Raw genomic sequence first — 19,592 nt, 5'->3', positions numbered from 1 at the left:
AAAAAAAAAAAAAAAGAACTGGGTTTCAATGCTCTATTATTTTCTACCATCAGATTTCTCAGAAACTACAAAAAAAAAATGAAACATGAATATTAAAATAAGATACAGAAAGCACACAATATCTGTAAAAAACAATTTACAGATTCAAGACAAGACCAAGCAAAATCACACACACACTCACTCACACACTCACATACACCCTAGAACTAATTATAGGTTAGTCCTGGAGTGTGCCCATACCTAGGAGGTACGGTTGCAGCTGGGGCCAAGGACAAAATGGCAAAATGCTGAGCCAATGTGGCTTTCTGGGTGTGGATTTTATTAGAATAATTCACAACTTATTTTTGCTACAGTTTTTAAACTGAAGACTGCTTTAGGATACATGCTTTTAAATTTTTCCCATTTATTTGTGTGTGTGTGATGCACACACATATGATGTCCTTCAAATTCAAGACTTACCCACTAAGCCATCCCACCTGCCCCTTGTTACATAGTCCTTTTAATTTAACTCCAATTCATCTTTAGAATTGAATTGATAAGCATGGAACTGAAATAATTTAACCCACATCAGACAGTTATTCAGAGACAAATTGGGAACATTTCTACTTTCCACATTTTACTCTCATGAATATGTTTACTGATCATAAAGAATATTTTATAATTTACATAAAGAGAGTAAAACAGAGTTAGAGAAAGGGCTTCATGGTTAAGAGTGCTTTCACGGACCCAAGTTCTAGTCTGGGTAGCTACATCAGATGGCTTACAGCCACCTGCGACTTTCACCACAGAACCAATGCCCTCTCCTGTCCTCTTGGGCACCTGAAGACCCATGTACATTCATGTGTGTATACCCACAGAGGACATACACACAAATGGAAGAAAAAAAATAAGAAAAAAACAAGCAAAATAAAATACTCATGATCAGTGAGAGATACTTCAACCCCTTTCTCTGCTCACCTCTGTTCCCTAAAATAAGCAAGCTAGGACAGGCCACCAACTATCCTTTTAAAAAGCATATTAGAGCCGGGCGTGGTGGCGCACGCCTTTAATCCCAGCACTCGGGAGGCAGAGGCAGGCGGATTTCTGAGTTCGAGGCCAGCCTGGTCTATAGAGTGAGTTCCAGGACAGCCAAGGCTACACAGAGAAACCCTGTCTCGAAAAACCAAAAAAAAAAAAAAAGCATATTAGTTGATTTAAAATTCACTCTGAATCTCAGACTTTGTGGCTCCGAGTGATTTTATTATGGGCATTGTATGTATGTTTATTCAGATGTAAGCACTGGCTGACATCAGCCCGCACTCCTTGGGAATGAAGCTAATAGCTGTGGAGCCGTAACAGTTACTCAATGGTGCTGCTCCCTGCTTATGAGGGGAGCACAGGGAACAGGCATCCAAAGGAGGAAGTCTCTTATTCTTTTCTTTTCAAGGCAATTTAGGTAAATTATAGACATTTTCCTTTCAGAGTAGAGGACTATCAATAGAATGTTAAGTGTAGCTCATTTATATTAATGTCTTCAATTTAGAGCTTTCTTGGTCTCATCTTCCTTTATGAAATCAGCCTTCAGTTGAAATTAAAATAATTTTTAAGATAGGATATTGCAAACCAAGAGAGGAGTGTTTGTGTGTGGGTTCCAGGTTTGAGTAGAAAAGGAAATAATTTCATAGCAATCATCTCCTGTGCTTAATGAATCTGAGTACATTCAATCTAAAACAATGTGAATGTATTCAGTATAAAGGAATTCTTATTACTTGGAAATGAAACCACTTTGCCAAATCTGTCATGTTCTTATGTTTCATCTTCAATGAAACTATTCAGTGTCAGTGTTCTCTCTGTGTGTGTGTGTGTGTGTGTGTGTGTGTGTCCCAATGTGCCTGTGTGTTTGCACAGCTCTCTTACTACACAGTGTTATTTTGGATCGTAGTTTTGAAGGTGTAAGTCCATAAATTGGCCCTATTGTTTTTGGGGTTTTGGTGGTGGCAGAACATGGCCAAGAGAAAGGAAGAGGCAGGGTGGCACAGACTTCTTTGAGGACACAATCCAGTGACCTATGATCTTCCAGTTAAGTCCCACCTCTTACTGCTTCTACCATCTTCCACAAAGAGCCACACTGGGAAGTACTCCTTAACCCACAAGCTTTTCTAGAACAATCTAGAAGCAAACTGTAGAGTGGAGAAAATGGACTATACTCCTTGAGGAATATCTGTATTTCCAGGTGGATCCTGTAACAGGGAAGCACACATGTATCATGCGTGTGCACATGGCCACAAAAAAAGAAACAGAAGAAACTCTGCTTCCCTCAAAATGTGGGGACGGAGCTCGGCGGGAAAGCATTTACTGCAAATGACCAAGGTGTGGAGTCCAATCTCCAGTTATTAGTAACAATAAAAAAGGCCAACAGACATAGTTTGAAGCTATTGTAGAGGAGACATGGCATATGCTAGATACCAAACTGGACAAGTCTCAGCCACAATGCAAGAACCTCCCAGGGACATGTATACCATGAGCAAAGCATTATGTGGAATGTGTCTCAGTTACACATACACTGTTGCACATGATTCTGGGACCATGGTGATCTATATACAGTTGCCAGTAAAAAAAACAACTGGATCCCTCAGCTACTTGGATTACATGAGATTTGCTCATCCTTTTGACATGAAGTCAAAGGCATCCAACAGGTGAAAGTCACTTGGGACTGATGGGAAATTGATGTTCTATATTATGCCGTCAGCCATAAAACTATGGAAAGCAAATATGAATTGTATCCTCCTTCCTGGGAACCTGAGGGGCCGAGGGAGGCAGCACTGAAGAAATATCTTGTGGAAGTTATTCCTAACCCAGGCACAAGGCACAGCAGTACAACAAGCTGGCCTAGACAAATTTCATTTCCTCAAGGCCACTTTGAAGACCTTGCTGTCTGGACTCTTACTGCTTCCTCCACATCGGCTTCCCAGGCCTGGCCATCGGCAGCTCTGCTGTCCTTTGGACATGGAGTGGTCAGCTGCCCTTCTTTCCTTCTCTGGGAAATGCTGACTGCATCCTTCTTTTCTCTTTATTTCCTTCGACACCATTTAGTTTGTATCTTCATTTAAAAGTAGTGATTTAACCAAAGTGCTAGATAACATTTTCACAAGCCAATTACTTGACACAACTAGTACTCAATGTGATAGTTAAGAACACAGAGAAGGATCTCTGGGTTTAAGTGACTAAACCAATGGAATAGAGAGCAGTATTCTGGGAAGGGAGGGAGGGAGGGAGGGAGGGAGGGAGGGAGGAAGGGAGGAAAGAAGGAAGGAAGGNAGGAAGGAAGGAAGGAAGGAAGGAAGGAAGGAAGGAAGGAAGGAAGGAAGGAAAACAAAGGCCTTCCAATCACACCCTCTACCTCCTACACTGCCTGGACCTCTTCACGTGCCTTCCTTCTATTTCTCTGACTCAATTCAGTTGGTTCTGGCTGCCTTTGCAGACCAGGGCTTGCCAGTGGCGCCCACTAGAAGATGGGACTAGTATACGCTCTCTTCCAGGACTAGAGTGCCGGTCTGGTCCCTACATGACACATAACCTTCAAAATGTGGAGTAATCTCTTCGGTGTTGTGTAGTGTGACTCCACCCTCCAGCAACATGAATTCCCACCTTGGTCAGCATGGCACACACCAGGTCATCTAGTAAAGCGCTCCCATGGGTGCTGCTGGATACAAGCTAATGCTTATCCAGTGCAATGGGAGAAACAACCGTATCTGAGGATTTGTGAGAAAAGCCTTGAGGTCACTGCAAATATAAATGGCCATCTCCACTCTGTTCTGTCAGCCATTGGGTACTGGGGATATGGCACAGTGATGCCCCAAATCTGTCCTTTTATATTGCCAGGATGGGAACTCACACATACACACCAGCAAAGACCAGGAGAGGAAATCCCTATGGATTTTCACTAGACCAGTGCCATACCAATCACCCTCTCAAATGATTCAGTTCCTTTACCTCAGACGTGGATTTGCTGCCAGACGGGCCAGTCACACATCCCTGAAGGCTGTAGGAATCAGTAGAGCCTTTGCAGAAAACAATAGGCTGATAGTTAATAGGATCGGATTTATGTGCTTGCCGCACTGGACCCAGGAAATCTGCTTCTGGTTAATGAATTCTGTAGAAATAACTGAGCTACTGAAAATAGCCCCACGCATAGAGCCGCTCAGCAAGTATGATCTGAAGTAAGTGCAAGATGAAGAATTCCATGCCACAATACACAGACAGTGAGCACACTGCTATGGCAGCCCAGTGGACATTAAGCAATCACTGAAAAGTAGCATTATAAAGGTATTATACCACATATACAAGTAACATGGGTAACTTGTATAACCAGGGTTGGTGTAAATTTTTTAACAATAACAAACCAACAGGAGAAGGGAGGATAGGAATATTAAATGGCAAATTTGCGATGATTTTTGCAGTGCCTGCATTGCCCTTATTGTGGTTTTCCACCATTTACAAAGAGGATCGATCAATCCTGCACTGATCCAGATACCAGGGGCCTGTGGGGAGGGGAGTAAATTTTCAACACTTAATTAGATTCCTTCAAAAAGCTATGCAGCCTTCTTCACTGTCAAGGCAAGCTCTTCCAACAGATGCACACACAAAGAAAAGGCACCAGAGAATGACAAATGGTTTCCTTGGCTTCCCACCAGTCCAGTTCTGCGTCCCCCACATCCTAATGGACGCTTTTATTCCACTCGTCAGAGTGACCTCATTAGAAGTCACCATGCTAATGGAAAATGCGGTTTCCAGGACAAAAGGTCTCATCATTCCTACATCAGCGACAGCGACAGGGCCGGGACAGAGGGTACAGGGCAGATTCCAGTCACTGTGGTGCTTCTCACCTGGAAATTGCAAGCAAGTCTCCCAGGGAGGCAACCCCAGGTACTCTCAGCTTACAGAGCTGTACAGGCACAGGCGAGGACCTAGGCCTGGAGTCCCTGCTGAACACTGGCTGCAAGGCTAATGCAGGGCTGACCACAGAGCCAGGAAGCAAGGCAGTACGGTGGCATTTCCTAGGATCCATGGGATTCAGTCACATTTTCGTGCTCTCTTTCATTGTTAGTCACCAGTCCCCAGAAATCTTATCCTTAATAGGGGCACCACCGTTGGGCTGCTGCTCCCAGGACTTCTCAAAAGTGACCCTCAGTCTCCCAGCATTATGGGATGGGAAGGGACACCGATGATTACAAACTGGAATGTAGAAAATGGTTACAGAGAACTGCTAAGTAACTAGAGCCAAGTTTATATTTGCAGAGTGGATTCCTCAAGATGAGGGACAAAGTGTTGGTCCCTCAGCCTGCTGTCCCCAACAGAGAACCAAGTGTTCTCTCTCTCTCAGCAAGGCTTCTCTAGACAGGTATTTACAAGGTTCATTTTTCCTTCCTGTTGATGGCAGGGCTCACAATGCTTAACTGAGCTGAGTATACAATAGGCCCTCCATACACCAAAGAGGAATGAAATCCTATGATTGCAAAGTCAGAACACTGTGCCTAAACGCTAGGGCAGTGTTATCCAAGAGAACTAATGATAGGCCCAGATGCAATCTTAAATTTCGTATTAGTCACATCTTCATAAAGCAAAAATAAAGTCTAACACATTCTACCCAAAATACCCCTGCAGGGTGTAATGTGTCTTATCCATGTTAACGATGTCTTTTACTGCGGGTTTTTTGTTGGTTTGGTTGAGGGAAGTGCTGTTTTATTGCGGTTTTGTTTAATACTGTTTTCAGTGTCTGGTATATATTTTGCAACTACCAAACATCCCTACATGGATGAGCAGTATTTCAAGTTGGTCAATAGACGGGATGTGACCAGTGGCCACCAGACTGGGCAATGTACAAAAAACCTCTTTAAAAATGGAAACAGGGCTGGTGAGATGGCTCAGTGGGTAAGAGCACCCGACTGCTCTTCCAAAGGTCCAGAGTTCAAATCCCAGCAACCACATGGTGGCTCACAACCATCCATAAAGAGATCTGACTTCCTCTTCTGGAGTGTCTGAAGACAGCTACAGTGTACTTACATATAATAAATAAATCTTTTTTAAAAAATGGAAACATTTTTGAGTGACAATGAATGTATTTAACATCAAATTCCCCATAATCTACTTGGTACTACTTTATATTTGGTTTATATAGACTTTGGAGTTGGGGGACAGGTGCACAAAATCACTTGTGTGTGCCAAAGTCAGAGATCATCTCAGGATGTCTTCCTTTGGGGTGCTCTCTCTCTCGCTCTCTGGTTTTTGTTGTTGTTGTTGGTTTGGTTTGGTTTTTTTTTTTTTTTTTTTTTTTGGTTTTCGAAACAGGGTTTCTCTGTGTAGCCCTGGCTATCCTGGAACTCAGTCTGTAGACCAGGCTGACCTTGAACTCAGAAATCCACCTGCCTCTGCCTCCCAAATGCTGGGATTAAAGGTGTGCACCACCACCGCCTGGCTTCTGAGACAGCCTTTTAACTGAGCTTGGAGTCACAGGTTTCTAGATCAGCCAGCCAGAGAAAATCAGAGCTCACCTTTCCCTGCTCGCCACCAGGGCTAGGAAGTGACAAACAGGGATCTATTTTCCCCTTTGCAGGTAATTTTTGGACAAATATCTAGATATCAAAAAAATATATAAAGTAAATCTTGAAGGAAGCCTTTGCCAAGAGCCATGTGTAGCACAGACATTCAGCAAGCGCATGTACAAGTAGCTTCTGTTTGTCTTCAAGAGTAGGCAGGATGCTGCTGCCTACCTGTCTACACAGATAATGGGTTTTGTTTAGCACTTTAGAAAGAGCTACACATTTTTCTTCTAAAGCCAATGTTCCTCTCATATATATTGTAAACATGAACTTATTGGATGTTATCATGAATTTAATGGATCATAATGATAGCAACAGCGATCCAGGAATACCACAATCCCCTTTAAAATTCAGCCGCTCCTTTACTTCACCCTTCCATGGGGATCCCATGACACACATGGTATGTGTCGTGGCCTAGGTAGAATCCCTGCACCCACCATCCCAACACAGACATAAAACTCAAGGTCAGCTGATAAGGATTAAACCCTCCTTTTCTCACCCCACCACCCTCCTCCCCTGGTGTCCAAGCCTACATGAACTTGACTGGGCCTGGAATTTGTGAGCTGCTCTGACAGCCAGTTAACAAGGAGAGAGAAACAGCCCAAAGAGCTAGACCCTGTAGAGGTCAGTTTACCTCAGTTTCCCACAGAAAGTCAAATAGAGAAAGTATTGATTCAGAACCTTAGCCATTGAGAAATCAAGTCTAAGAGAGGTCTAGACACCAGTCAATCAGATGGGCATCTGTCCCTCTCTCTGCAATACGTGGCAGCTGAAGAAACAAAGTCCCTCCCCCGGCGACTCTCCCAAGTTTCTGATGTCAGAGGCAGCAGTTTTTTGCCCCAGTTCCCAGGTGGAAATCAATAGCCTCTGAGGAGCAAGGTTCCAGACAGGTTTTGAGGAAAACTACAGGGGAACTTCCCCCAGAGAATTAAGCAGACAGCTCCAGGCTCCTCCAGAGGCCAAGGGCAAACCAGGACTGGAGCAAAGCCAGGTACTGAACCTGGGACAGGTCCCTGAGGCTTGTCAGTCTGGTGCTGTGGAACCAAGAGCTTCATAGAAAATGCTTCTAAAATAATATTACTGGTCTGCAGGTCCTAAGAATATTACCCTGAAAAGTGTCAAAACATACATTACCTGAATGTGCTTTTCTCCATTTTTCTTGTCTTTGAATGAGAAAAACAGAAACTACTGAACTATTTTCTTTATGTGCTGCACCAAATTTTGTTCTCAAATACCCACTTCACCCCTTGGAAATGTGTTTCCCAATATCCAACTCAAACCAAGGATGAAAAGATAAGATGAAAATCTCTCAAACATACCTGAATGAGCCTCTCCAAATCCCTGATCAGACCAGGCTGAGGACCACGGCTGGAAGACAAACAGTGTGCATTTGCCTGGCCCTGGCTATTCCAGAAGCTGACTCAAGCCAGGAAGTGTATGCAGCAGCAAGGCAGGGTTATAGAGTATGGCGCTTTTTCAGGTGCCTTGCGGAAAGGCACCACCAGCCTTGCTTTGCTTGATTAGAAAGGATAAGGTTGGCAGAGCTGGCTCTGGAAGTTTGATTAGCCCTCACCGCTGGGTGCATGGTCGAGCCTCCACAAAGGCTGGCTCCTTGTAGAGCCCCCACTTGTTTCAAGGTGAGGATGGGAAGAACATTTCTCTCTCTCCAGTGGAATCAACAGTACCTGCCAATCCAACCCAAGCACACTTTCGAGAAGAATTTATGAGGCAACGGGTGCTTGTCAGCGGGGAATCGCTGGTAGGATTTTAGTTACTATGGTGTTTCCACATTACATTATAGGCTCCTGACTTTTTAGAGATATGGAATGAAGTTTGGGGATTGGCGTACATGAAATTCAAGATTTCTGCTATAAAGGAAGGTTAGGAGGGGTCAGGTGGAATTGGCTACTTGGTGATGATGGTTAAGGTGGTCCAGGAGCACCTAGGAGTGGACCTGATTATCCTCTCCTCTCGGATGTACGTTTGAAATTTTACTGTTTTTTTTTTCTTCTTCTTCTTTAATAGTAGTAGTGACCAAGGAAAAAGAAAGTAATGTCCTCTTCCTAAGGCCTTTCTGATAGGAGTGTTTGATCCCCACTCAATGCCCCACTTCCCAGAGCTATCACCAGCCATCCAATGTCAGCACAAGAAGGCCAAGTACACCATCCTATTTCTCTTTAAGACTACAATCTTGGCCTCTATCTCTGTCGACCTCAAGAGAAAGATTTAGCTTTTGATCACCTGAAAGAAATAGCATCCTCTGGGATACTGAAAATGATGGTAGACCTCCTACAAACGGCAATGGTTCACACTGAAAGTCTGAAGACAGACAGTGCGGCGCTCTGGATCTAGGGGTTAACAGTGCATGACGAAGACACGCTCTGGTAAGAATTTAATTTAGCACAGACAGGACTGCCTGATGAGACAAACTGGCAGCAATTCCACAGGGCAAGCAGGGAAGCGAGACTGTAAGACACAGGACAAGATTCTCCATCCCGGAGCTGCTCCCTCCGCAGACGGAGGATACACCTCAGGTCAGAGCTAACCTGTATGCCACAATCTCAACTCCAGAAATACACTTTACAAAAATAACTGGGCAAAGTCACAAAGAAGGCTGGTGGGCTAAGGTGGATAACATCCATTTATAATGGGTGGAAAACGGAGAAAACCCCTCAGAACGAAGCAGTTAATTGATTAGAAAACACTGAAATCATAAGCAGTCTTCAAAATGGAGATGTCGGAAGTCTGCCACTTAGTAAGCTGGGTTCTAGAACACTCGCTATAAAACAGAATGTGTTTTAAAACCAAGTATACAGGAAGGAGAGGTATTCACAGGGAAGTGTTAAGTGGTATTTTCTGCTCAGTTGACAATGAGCTATTTTTGCTGCCTTCATGATTTTCATGATCTGACTTTTTTCAGTGAGCATATATTTTAAAAGCACCCTCAAAAACTATTAAAAACTATTTTCTTTTCCTTTCTGGGATAGAATCTCACTACACAGCCCAGGCTGGAGATGTTCCTGCCTCAGTCTCCTAGGTTCTAGGATTGCACATGGGTACCACCACATCTAGGTCAGAGAAAAGCTAGTCATCACAAGTGATAATATCAAAGCCATGAATGTAGCTAAGGCAGGAAAGGCATGTTTCCAAAGCCAGAGAAGTCAGGAGTGTGTCTCAAGCAAATAAGCACAGGCTCAGGTTGGCCAGCGGGGCTGTGTTTGCACAGACATCCCACTAAGCACCTCGGTCCCTGGCACCCTTCCATGCCCTGAGAACAGGGTGGATAAGCATGTCTCCTTGGCATTCATAGGGCTTTCAATGTCTCCAATGGGAGACAAGTAGATATTGTGCCTGACGGGGAAAATATAGGGAAAGGGCTAACCCTTCCTTACTGACAGGGAGAGGAAAGTTGGATTGGTCAGAGTACCTGAGGACGCGCTGAAGGAGCAGAAGCAAATGGGATTAGATGCTTGCAGGGAAGCAATGGAGGTAGTCTCTGGGGCATGAAGGTGTGAGAACCTGGAAGGAGGGGAGGGGAGTCACTGAGTCAGGATACAGCACAGCTGGAACATGGATGGAGAGGAGGTTTTCAACCTGTGGGTCATAGCCCCAAGGGATCACCGGAAAACAAAGACATTCACATCACAAGTCATAACAGTAGCAAAAATAGAGCTATGAGTAGCAATGAAAACAAGGTTATACTTGAGGGTCACCACAACATGAGGAACTGTATTAAAGGGCCAGGGCCAAAGCTTTGGGAACCATTGGAGGGAGGGGAGAGGCTGGGCCGGTGAGTTAACTCAGGAGGAGCATCTGGGTCCCTCCTGCAGACACCAAGTATCTCTGAAAGACCTGTGGTCTCCCACGGTGAGTCGGTCCCACAGGAGTACAGAGAAGCAGCCACTAGTTGGCCCATACGGGGAATGATTTCTGAATGCTTCAATACCAGCCTCTGAGTCTGTGGATTAAGTGCCTCACACCATGCTACCCCTGAAAGGAACTGCTCCCATCTTTGTCTTCCAAGTGAGGAAGCCGGAACTCAATACAGGCCAGCCAATTTCCACGCTAAGAAATGGCAGATCTGGGCAACCCTCCCAGGATGACCACATATGTTTGGGGCTAGAGACGCTCGAATGGATTTCATCTGTTCACTCCCATGCTCTCCATATTTACAAATGATCACAAACGTGTGTAACAATTTCTACTAAAAGAAATTTAGTTGATCTGGAATAAGTGGGAAAGGAGTGTGCTTTCTCAGCCACAGAAATAAGATATTTTTTAATTATTTAAAAAAGCCAGAAATAAGATGGAATTGGACCCATCTGGTAAAAAAATTGTTTTTTTTTTACCTCAAGAGAAACCATTTGGGAGCAGGCCTTTTTCTCTTCTTTCTTTCTTTCTTTCTTTTTCTTTTTTTAATAAAACACAGGTGAAACATGAGCCAAGGACCAGTGGGAAAATATAGAGGAGTGTTCAAACTTTAAATAGGGGGGATGGAAAGTGGAAACATTATTCTTAATATGCAGAGTTGGGCCATATGAATGCAGGTAGACAGAGGAATATCGTGATTCCCACGTTATTTAAAGAAACACAGAAATCAGCATTATGCAGACTTGCTGCCAAGCCGGGAGAAAGAACAACTTCAGTCAGAATACATTTACAAAGTGACGATGCAAACTACAGTACAGCAGACAAAATCACTTAAATAATCAAATACATAAATACACAAACAAGCAACAACCTCTGCCCAGGGAACTTATAATGCAGCAGGGGAAGACACATACACAACACACATGCAATCTGCACAGAAACTTATAATGCGGCAGGGGAAGATACACACACACACACACACACACACACACACACACACACGCAGTCCTGAGAATGATCGCCTAAAATGAAGAAGCAGCTAGTGACGCCTGTAACCACATGGAACGTGAGTTACCTTCACAAGTAAGACGAAGACTGGCTACTCAAGCAGAAGAAGGGGATGAACAGATGCCTAAGATGCAAGAAAGGTGTTCAGAGGAGAGCCAAAGTACGACAAGAACCTGCGGGAACAAATCTAACTCTGGAAAGGAGGGGATTTATACAGGGGACAGGAAACCTGGGCATTTTCTTTGAGCCACACAATGACCAGTTCATTTCAGCCCATTACCCTGTTACACAATTCTCTCTAAATATGAGAACACTAAGGCCCAGAAAAATTAAGGCCACTTGGGGAAAGTGCCACCACTAGCTAGGTTATCTATCTTAGTTTCTAATAGTTAGGTTTCTATTGCTGTGACCAAGGCAACTCTTATAAAGGACAACATTTAATTGGGACTGGCTTTAGTTTTACAGGTTCAGTCCATTCTCATCACAGTAGGAAACATGGTGGCATGAGAAGAAACTGAGAGTTCTACATCTTGATCCACAGGCATCGGAAGGAGACTATGTGTGATACTGGACATGGCTTGAGCGTAGGAGACCTCAAAGCCAACCCCACAGTGACACACTTTCTCCAATAAGATCATGCCTCCTAATGGTGCCACTCCCAATGGATCAAACATTCAAACACATCAGTCTATGGGAGCCAAACCTATTCAAACCACCACGGTGTCTGTACTCAGTTTTGCCTGACTTTCCAGCTGCCTCTACTTGGTTCTTCATTATGAAGCACCAACTGTATTCCTCCCTGGGAACAGGGAGTCCCTCTGAGGAGTATATGCCAGCTTATAACTACGCCCCTGAGTTCGTGCACTCCGATCTTACATGCCATTTTTATAGAAAATTACTAATCTATTTTCAGGAACTAAAAGCATCTCTGAATTTAGAGCACAGGGGATGAAGGGCTGATACATTGAGACTCTACTAGTTTAGCATGCACTTAAAGTGACTGACTAGGCTATTTAAAACTTTGGCTTATAATGTTACCACTTTTAGACAGGAATGCAAAATGGTCCAACCACTTTGAAAAAGACTTTGGCAGTTTCTTACAGAATTAAACATATAGTTACCAAATGATACAGCAATCCCACTTCTGGGCATTCAACCAAGAGAAACAAAAATGTATGCTCACACAAAATCTATATGCAAAAGCTTATAGTGGCTTTCTTTATAATCACACAAATTGGAAAAAATCCAAATGTCCTTCAAAAGACAAATGGGTAAGCACTACGGTATATCCATATACACAATAAAAAGTTATTGTGCAAAACAGCAACAAGCCATTTATATATGGATATATACAACAGAAGCAAACCACAAAGAGTTGCTAAATGAAAAAAAAAAAAAAAAAAAAAAACAAACCCAAGAAGATAGTTAACATTTTATGACAACCTGGCAAAAGCAAAATTACAGAGAGGAAAAATAATGAGTGGCAGATACAAGGGTGAATAGTTTCATTCTCTCTCTCTCTCTCTCTCTCTCTCTCTCTCTCTGTGTGTGTGTGTGTGTGTGTGTGTGGTGGTGTTGTTTTGATGAAAATACTTGATATCTTAGTATGGAGTTATATGGTAGGCAGATTAATGTTCCTCAAAGATGCCCACACTCCCTAGTCCCATTATATGTTATATGACAAATGAGACTTTGTACACAGAATTGAGTTTGATAACTGTCTTAGTCATGGTTTGCATTTATGTACAAAACATTATGACCATGAAGCAAGTTGTGGAGGAAAGGGTTTATTCAGCTTACACTTCCACATTGCTGTTCATCACCAAAGGAAGTCAGGACAAGAACTCACTCAGGTCAGGAACTTGGAGGCAGGAGCTGATGCAGAGGCCATGGAGGAATGCTGCTTACTGGACTGCTTCCCCTGGCTTGCTCAGCTTGCTTTCTTATAGAACCCAGGATCACCAGCCTGACTCACAACAGATTGATCACTGCCTTGATCACTAATTGAGAAAATGCCTTACAGCTGGATCTCATGGAGGCCTTTCCTCAAGGGAGGCTCCTTTGTCTGTGACAACTCCAGCTTACATCAAGTTGATACACAAAACCAGCCAGTACACTAGTCATCTAACAACATGATAAGAAAACCTTAGATGATCATGAAGTGGGCCTACAAACCACTGACTTCTCCCACCAATTTTGAGTGAGCAAAGCTATAGCTTCTACCTCCCTCCAGCCAGAGCACTGCCCCACCAGCAGTTAGGTTTGGACTCTTAAGAGACTCAAAATGGAGAAAACAGCCAACCTACTGGGTTTCTGACTTGTGTAAACTGACAAAATTAATCTGGGTTATGCTAAGTCCCTAAAGTTGCGGCAACTTGCTACTAAAGCAATACAAACCTAAAGGAAGATTCGTCAAACACTATTTTCAATTAGAACTATACTCTTAACAAAGTTCTAGTGCTGAATAGTATTTTAAATTCCTACTTTGAAAGATCAATAAATAGAGTGGACCAAAAGAAAAATTCTCAAGTACTGTCCCATCTCTTCACACCTCAATCTCCAGGCTTTGTCAGGTCCCTTCCTGTTCTGTCCATCAACTGTGGAAAGCTAATGCAAGCGACTAGGTCCCAAGGTCATTCTCCTCACCCATGGTCAGTTCTGGGTTTGAGACTGACTCGGAGACTCTCAGAGATGACACTGTCTCAGGGGAAAGTAGCCGTGTGGAGCAAGGCCTACATTCTCAGGACCGCAAACACAAGTACCCAACAAGAAGAAACTGAGGTGGGAAAGGCCATATTAAAGAACCAGTAAGAACTGGCCAACCCAGAGACCTTTCATCAGTACAGGCGCTTCGCAACCGAGAGGCAGAGCCCCCAGTAATAAGTGACTCACCAGGATTTTAGCAGATAATGAAGGTGTCCTCTGAGAAATCCTCTAACTCCAGTAATTTTCTCTGAAGAATTAATGCGATACAAGAAAAGGGCCCTTTTCTAGTCATGAGCCTTCCCCTCCCACTCTGGCTCAGCACCAGAGTCAGTAGCTCTCCTAAGCTTCAACAAGCTGAACATGGCATTTTTCCTCCAATTTTTATAGTCATTTAAGTATAATTAATTAAGTATAATTAATGTTCTCTGAGTATTTGTTTGCTATAACTATTTCCCACCTCCTGTTTATAAAATGAAGTCAGTGAGGTAAGTTACTCTAACAAAGTCAAGACTGGAGGGATAGTTTAGTCAGGAAAGTGTCTACTACACAAACGTTAAGACCTAACTTAAACCCCTGGAACCCACATAAGTTGGCGGGTGTAACAGCGGGCACTTGTCTCTGTGGTCAGCCTGTCCTGCCAGATGGGCAAACTCCAGGTTCAGTGAGAGACCCTGCCTCAAAAAATAAGATGGAAAACAACTGAGGAAAATGCCTCTGTCTCTCTCTCTCTCTCTGTCTCTGTCTCTGTCTCTCTCTGTCTCTCTCTCTCTGTCTCTGTGTGTGTGTGTGTGTGTGTGTGTGTGTGTGTGTGTAAAATATAATAAAAATATATTAAAGGTTCCCAGGCTAACAAAGAAATCAATAAATGCTGCAATACCTCTTATGGATAAGGCCCTAGAGCAAAACCCGGATGGGCCTTATCTCTACAGTAGCTAACAATATCACTAGATATGTAATCAAACTACTAATAATATAAGGTAAAACAAATGAGGTTATAGACAAAACAAACATATCTGTAATGGTTTGAATAAGAAATGTCCCCTATAAGGCTCACGTATTTGAATATCTGGTCTCTGGTTGGTAGGGATGTTTGGAGAGGTTATGGAACTTTTAGGAGGTGCGGCCCTGCTGGACAAAGTAGTGACTGAGGACTGGCTTTGAGAGACGGTTAGAGCCTCACCCTCACTTCTGGCTTGCTTTCTGCCAAAGTCTGTGTGTGAGGAGGTGCTCGCTCAGCTTCCTGCTCTAGATGTCAGCTCTCCTGTCTCTCCCCTGACGTTATGGACTCTCCCTCTGGAACCAGAGGCCCAAATAAACTCTAACAGAAAGTTTTCAGTCATGGCTTTCTATCACAGCAACGGGGAAAGTAATGACTACAATATCGTTCGTTCAAAGTAAAGAGACAGACAGGGTTGTGGATGGAAAAGTCAGGGCGGAGGAACAGCAGAGGGGAAGGATTTGCGCGGAAGCTCCAAACAGAGTGTGCGCATGGTGAGGAGACACTTCCAAGACTGCACATTTCCTTAAAGGGAAACTCAGAAATTCCGCCTGACCATCTTGATGTACAACTCCACAAGAACTAAACAGGACTTTAAAGGGGAGGAAAAAAAAGATCTCTGCTTCAAAACTAAGAATGACCTGAACTAACAGCTAACTCCACCAAACATCCTCCTTCACTTGTGTCTGCAGAGAGTGGAAGTGAGACTTCCGGGCAGTTCTAAGTTCCACGTTCTTGGGATAGCCTCACCACTGAGATCAATTCTACCCTATAATTGAGTCATACATGCTGCTGTCAACTTGGGGACATTCCACATGATGTTTAAGAACCATACATACTGCCAGGCTATATTCACATCTACATTGATAATTAGTGAGGGGAAGGGTCCCAAGGCCATGCCAACACAAATCTTAACACTTATTATCTCAGAGTGGTCTGTACTCATGGACCAAAAGATGCACACAGCAAGGTTCACAGCAGCCGCATCCAGAAGAGCCCCAAATGGATGCAGGGCAATTGTCTCTCAACAGCTACTTACTGGGCTTGGTGGCTCACACCTGTACTCCCGGTACTGTGAGGGCTGAAGCAGGAGGATCATGAGGTCAAAGCCAGCCTGGACAACAAAGCTAGACTCTCTTCAAAAATATCTAAGGAATAAGTAAGTTTTAGGCATATTCATATAGTGAAATACCACTACAAACAAGACCAATGTGACAAGCATTGCCAGAAACATAACAGACAACCTACTGTAGGGTTTTACGCTGAGAAAAAGAAGCAAAACTAATGTGTGGATTCAGAAATCAGAATATCGATGCCCTGGGGTGTTGGGGTCTGAAGATTACACTGAAGAAAGCTCTAAGATCCCGAAAATGCCTGTTTCTTTGAAAAGTCATCAAGCTAATGGTTAGTGCTTTTCTATGATGCTTTATTTCACTAAATTAAAGTAGTAGGATGAGAAAAAAAACCCACCTTACAGTTGAAATGCAATATGTGTATATTCACATCCATAACTTTTTGTTAAAGTATTTGTGTATGTTTGTTTTAACTTAGTATTATTTGTGTACACTTAGACTGGAACACTCACAATAATAGGGTGATAAATAGTAATAAAAAGCTAAGGATCTCTGCTTTGCACAGGGTATGTATTACTGATCCTTGTAGATGAGGAAGGTGGGAGAGGAGAAGGCAGAGGAAGGAGAGGGAAGCAGAGGTAGCTATGAGAAACACTTCAGGCCCTTTAAAGCATGGAGAGAGAAAAAACAAAACACAAGGTCACCAGAACATTTTCAGGCACTGAGCAATCAGTACTGTAAAAATTGTTACAAGCCAAGAGGGAGGGACTAGAAGTCCCTAGCAACTGCCACTCTAATTGAACCACACCTCACTGAGGAAACAGCAGATCAGACAATGATGGGATCTCAGTCTACTTGTAACCCTAGCTCCAGGCTGCCATGGCTATCTCACTAACCCATATATGCCATTAAGTATAGAGTTCCCTCATCAATAATTGTAGTGTACACCTTTTCTGCAGGTTAACCCTAAGCACAGAGGAGGAAATCCCTTCCCTTCCCCATAGGTCAGATATCAGAATAAGTGGTTGCTCATCCAGAGTATTCAGAAGTCTGCGTTTTCCTATAACTGAAAACGGGAAGGAAAAAGATCATAGTCTGCAGGGCGTGGGGGGAGCCTTCTTAAACATAATGCAAGATGAAGCCCCCAGGCCAGGGCTTGGCCTCTAATCCACGATGGTGGAAAATATAACTAGCACCTGCTGGTCCAAGACCTTTGCAGCGACTGCAGCAGACAACCTTGCCAAAGATGCTGGGGACAGACTAAGTGAAGAACCGCAGGGTTCGCTCTTGAAAAAGGCTAGGTGTCCTCTAGCTATACACCCAGAAAGCTGTCACCTGTCAATCACTTGACCTAAATACAACAGTCACTGGGGGAATGGGGGGAGGGGGTAGTCCGAGCATGCTCAGTGATGGAGATGACATCACTTAATCAATGCTGGAGACGGGAAGGCTGCATCAGCAGCCTGGAGCGGGATGCCAGGAACGTATCAGTGGGGACCTAAAGGCTCGCATTAACTCAGTCCCTCTCCACGCGGCTCGAATACAAAAAGGGCACCATGGGCCACACACTCTAGGGAGAGCAGGTTAAGAAAGGGGGCGCGGACAAGACTAGTTTATTTCCTTTGGTATATTCCCTTAAGAACTGTAAGGGAGTATTCCCTCCCTTTCCCGTAACCAGGCTGCAGAGAAGGAGCTAAGTTGGGGAAAACACAGTGGGAGGAACGGTGGGGAAAGGTGATCAAAAGGGAGACCCTGGATTTGCTTAAGTAACTTCTGCTCTTGACACAGAAGGGTTATTTGGGAACTCCCTCTCTTAGCAGATTGGAGACTCTGCTCTCCATCTAGAACGAAGCATATGAGTCTATCTGCAGACACTAGGGAGAAAGAACCTGGTGGGGGTGGGGGTAGTCCACAGAAAGCACAAATCCAGGACAATTGGGATGATAGGAAGCAGGAAACATAAGAGACCTTCCAGAGACACCAAGAGCACTCCTCACCTTCCACAAGGGAGCAAGGTGAAACCGCCTATGTAAGGCCCAAGAGATTTTGTTTTTCTTGCATCTTTCCTTCATACCTTTTTGACTAAGGTCTTGAGACAAATCGAACCCTGGAATGCCTGGATGCATCTGTGGGTTGTGGAGCTGACACTTTTGATCAAGACCTGGGTATCCTTACTTGCTGGCAAGCCTAAACACTGCCCACGCGGCGGCTAGAGTGGGAACAATAGGCCCACCCGAGCCCCCACCCGCGAACAATGGCGGACCTCGCACTCCCCCGCCGCCCCGCGCCACCACCGCCGCGGGGGAGTCACCGGGCAAGGGCTCTCTTAGGATCCACCCGCGAACCCAGCCCCGCTGGGATGTCGGAGGTAGCGTCCGGAAGATCCCCACTCAGGCTATGGTGCAAAGCCGGAGGAGGGGCAAGACACCAAGGCCACTTACCCCGATCACCACCGTCTCCTCGCCTTTGAATTTGGGGATGAATTTGTCCCCGCGGAGAATCTCCGCTTCGTTGAGGGGCCGGAACCGGCACATCACTTTGATGCTGCATTCGGCTGGATCCGCCATCTCGGGCCGCGGCAGGAGGGGGCACAGGGATGGGGTGGGGGGCCCGGTTGGGCAGCACCACCGAGGAGGCCGCGAACCAACCGCTGCCCGCTGCTAGGCCGCCTCCCGCAGCTTCTCAGCAGGTCATCTCAAGCCTGCGCTGGATGCCCCGCAGCTCCGCCGCTGGGAAGGAGAGCAGCGTATCAGGTGGGCCGCCCTGCTGCTGACCTCCAGCCCGGTCCTGCGCCCCCGGCCCACCTGCCCGCGACCACGAGGCGGGCGGACTAGGCGATGCTCAGGGAGCAATCCCCGCCCGGCTCAGACCTCCCGGGCTCCGTCGCGCTCAGCCATCCTGCATCAGCACCACCGTGCTCCGGCACCTCCAGGCCCGCCCCTCTGCCCCGCCTCGGCACGGTGACGTCACTGCAGAGATCCGCCTCACCCTGGGTGTAAGCGCGGCGCATCCCGGGACTTGTAGTCAGCCACTCTACCTGCAGGTGGGAGAGCAAGGCTTGGATTAGCTTGTGAGGACCACCGGGAACTGCAGGACCAATGGGGCTCCACAAGCCAAGAACAGAATGGAAGTCGTAATTAATATTCCCAGCTAAACTCTATAAAAAACCAGGTCACATCTTTTCCTGAAAGAAAAAATACTCATCAGCACAGTGTACAATTGAACAGCCACAGAGCGTTTCCCTGTGTTGTAGAGTTTTTGCAAGAGTCCTAGGGAAAGCAGGAAGGAAATGATATTTGCATGGAAGCCAGTTATAAAGGAAATGCTTGAACATAGGTAATTCAAAATTGTTCATATCCG

At 44.8% G+C, this 19,592-nt stretch overlaps 1 protein-coding gene across 1 annotated transcript in view; it reads right to left on the bottom strand.

Annotated features, from left to right (window-relative positions):
* The window catches only part of Kif5c (kinesin family member 5C), a 158,182-nt gene extending 139,015 nt beyond the window's left edge, over nt 1–19,167 (bottom strand). The window contains exon 1 of the mRNA XM_021184624.2: nt 18,674–19,167. Coding sequence (XP_021040283.1) covers nt 18,674–18,799 — 126 coding nt within the window. The 5' untranslated portion in view covers nt 18,800–19,167. The remainder of the gene's footprint in view (nt 1–18,673) is intronic.
* Between the last annotated feature and the right edge of the window lie 425 nt (nt 19,168–19,592).

The sequence above is a fragment of the Mus caroli genome, chromosome 2 (assembly GCF_900094665.2).
Source record: "Mus caroli chromosome 2, CAROLI_EIJ_v1.1, whole genome shotgun sequence".
Taxonomy (NCBI): Eukaryota; Metazoa; Chordata; class Mammalia; order Rodentia; family Muridae; genus Mus; species Mus caroli.
Note: the sequence above shows the minus strand (reverse complement) of the source record. Positions and strands in the feature narration are given on the sequence as shown.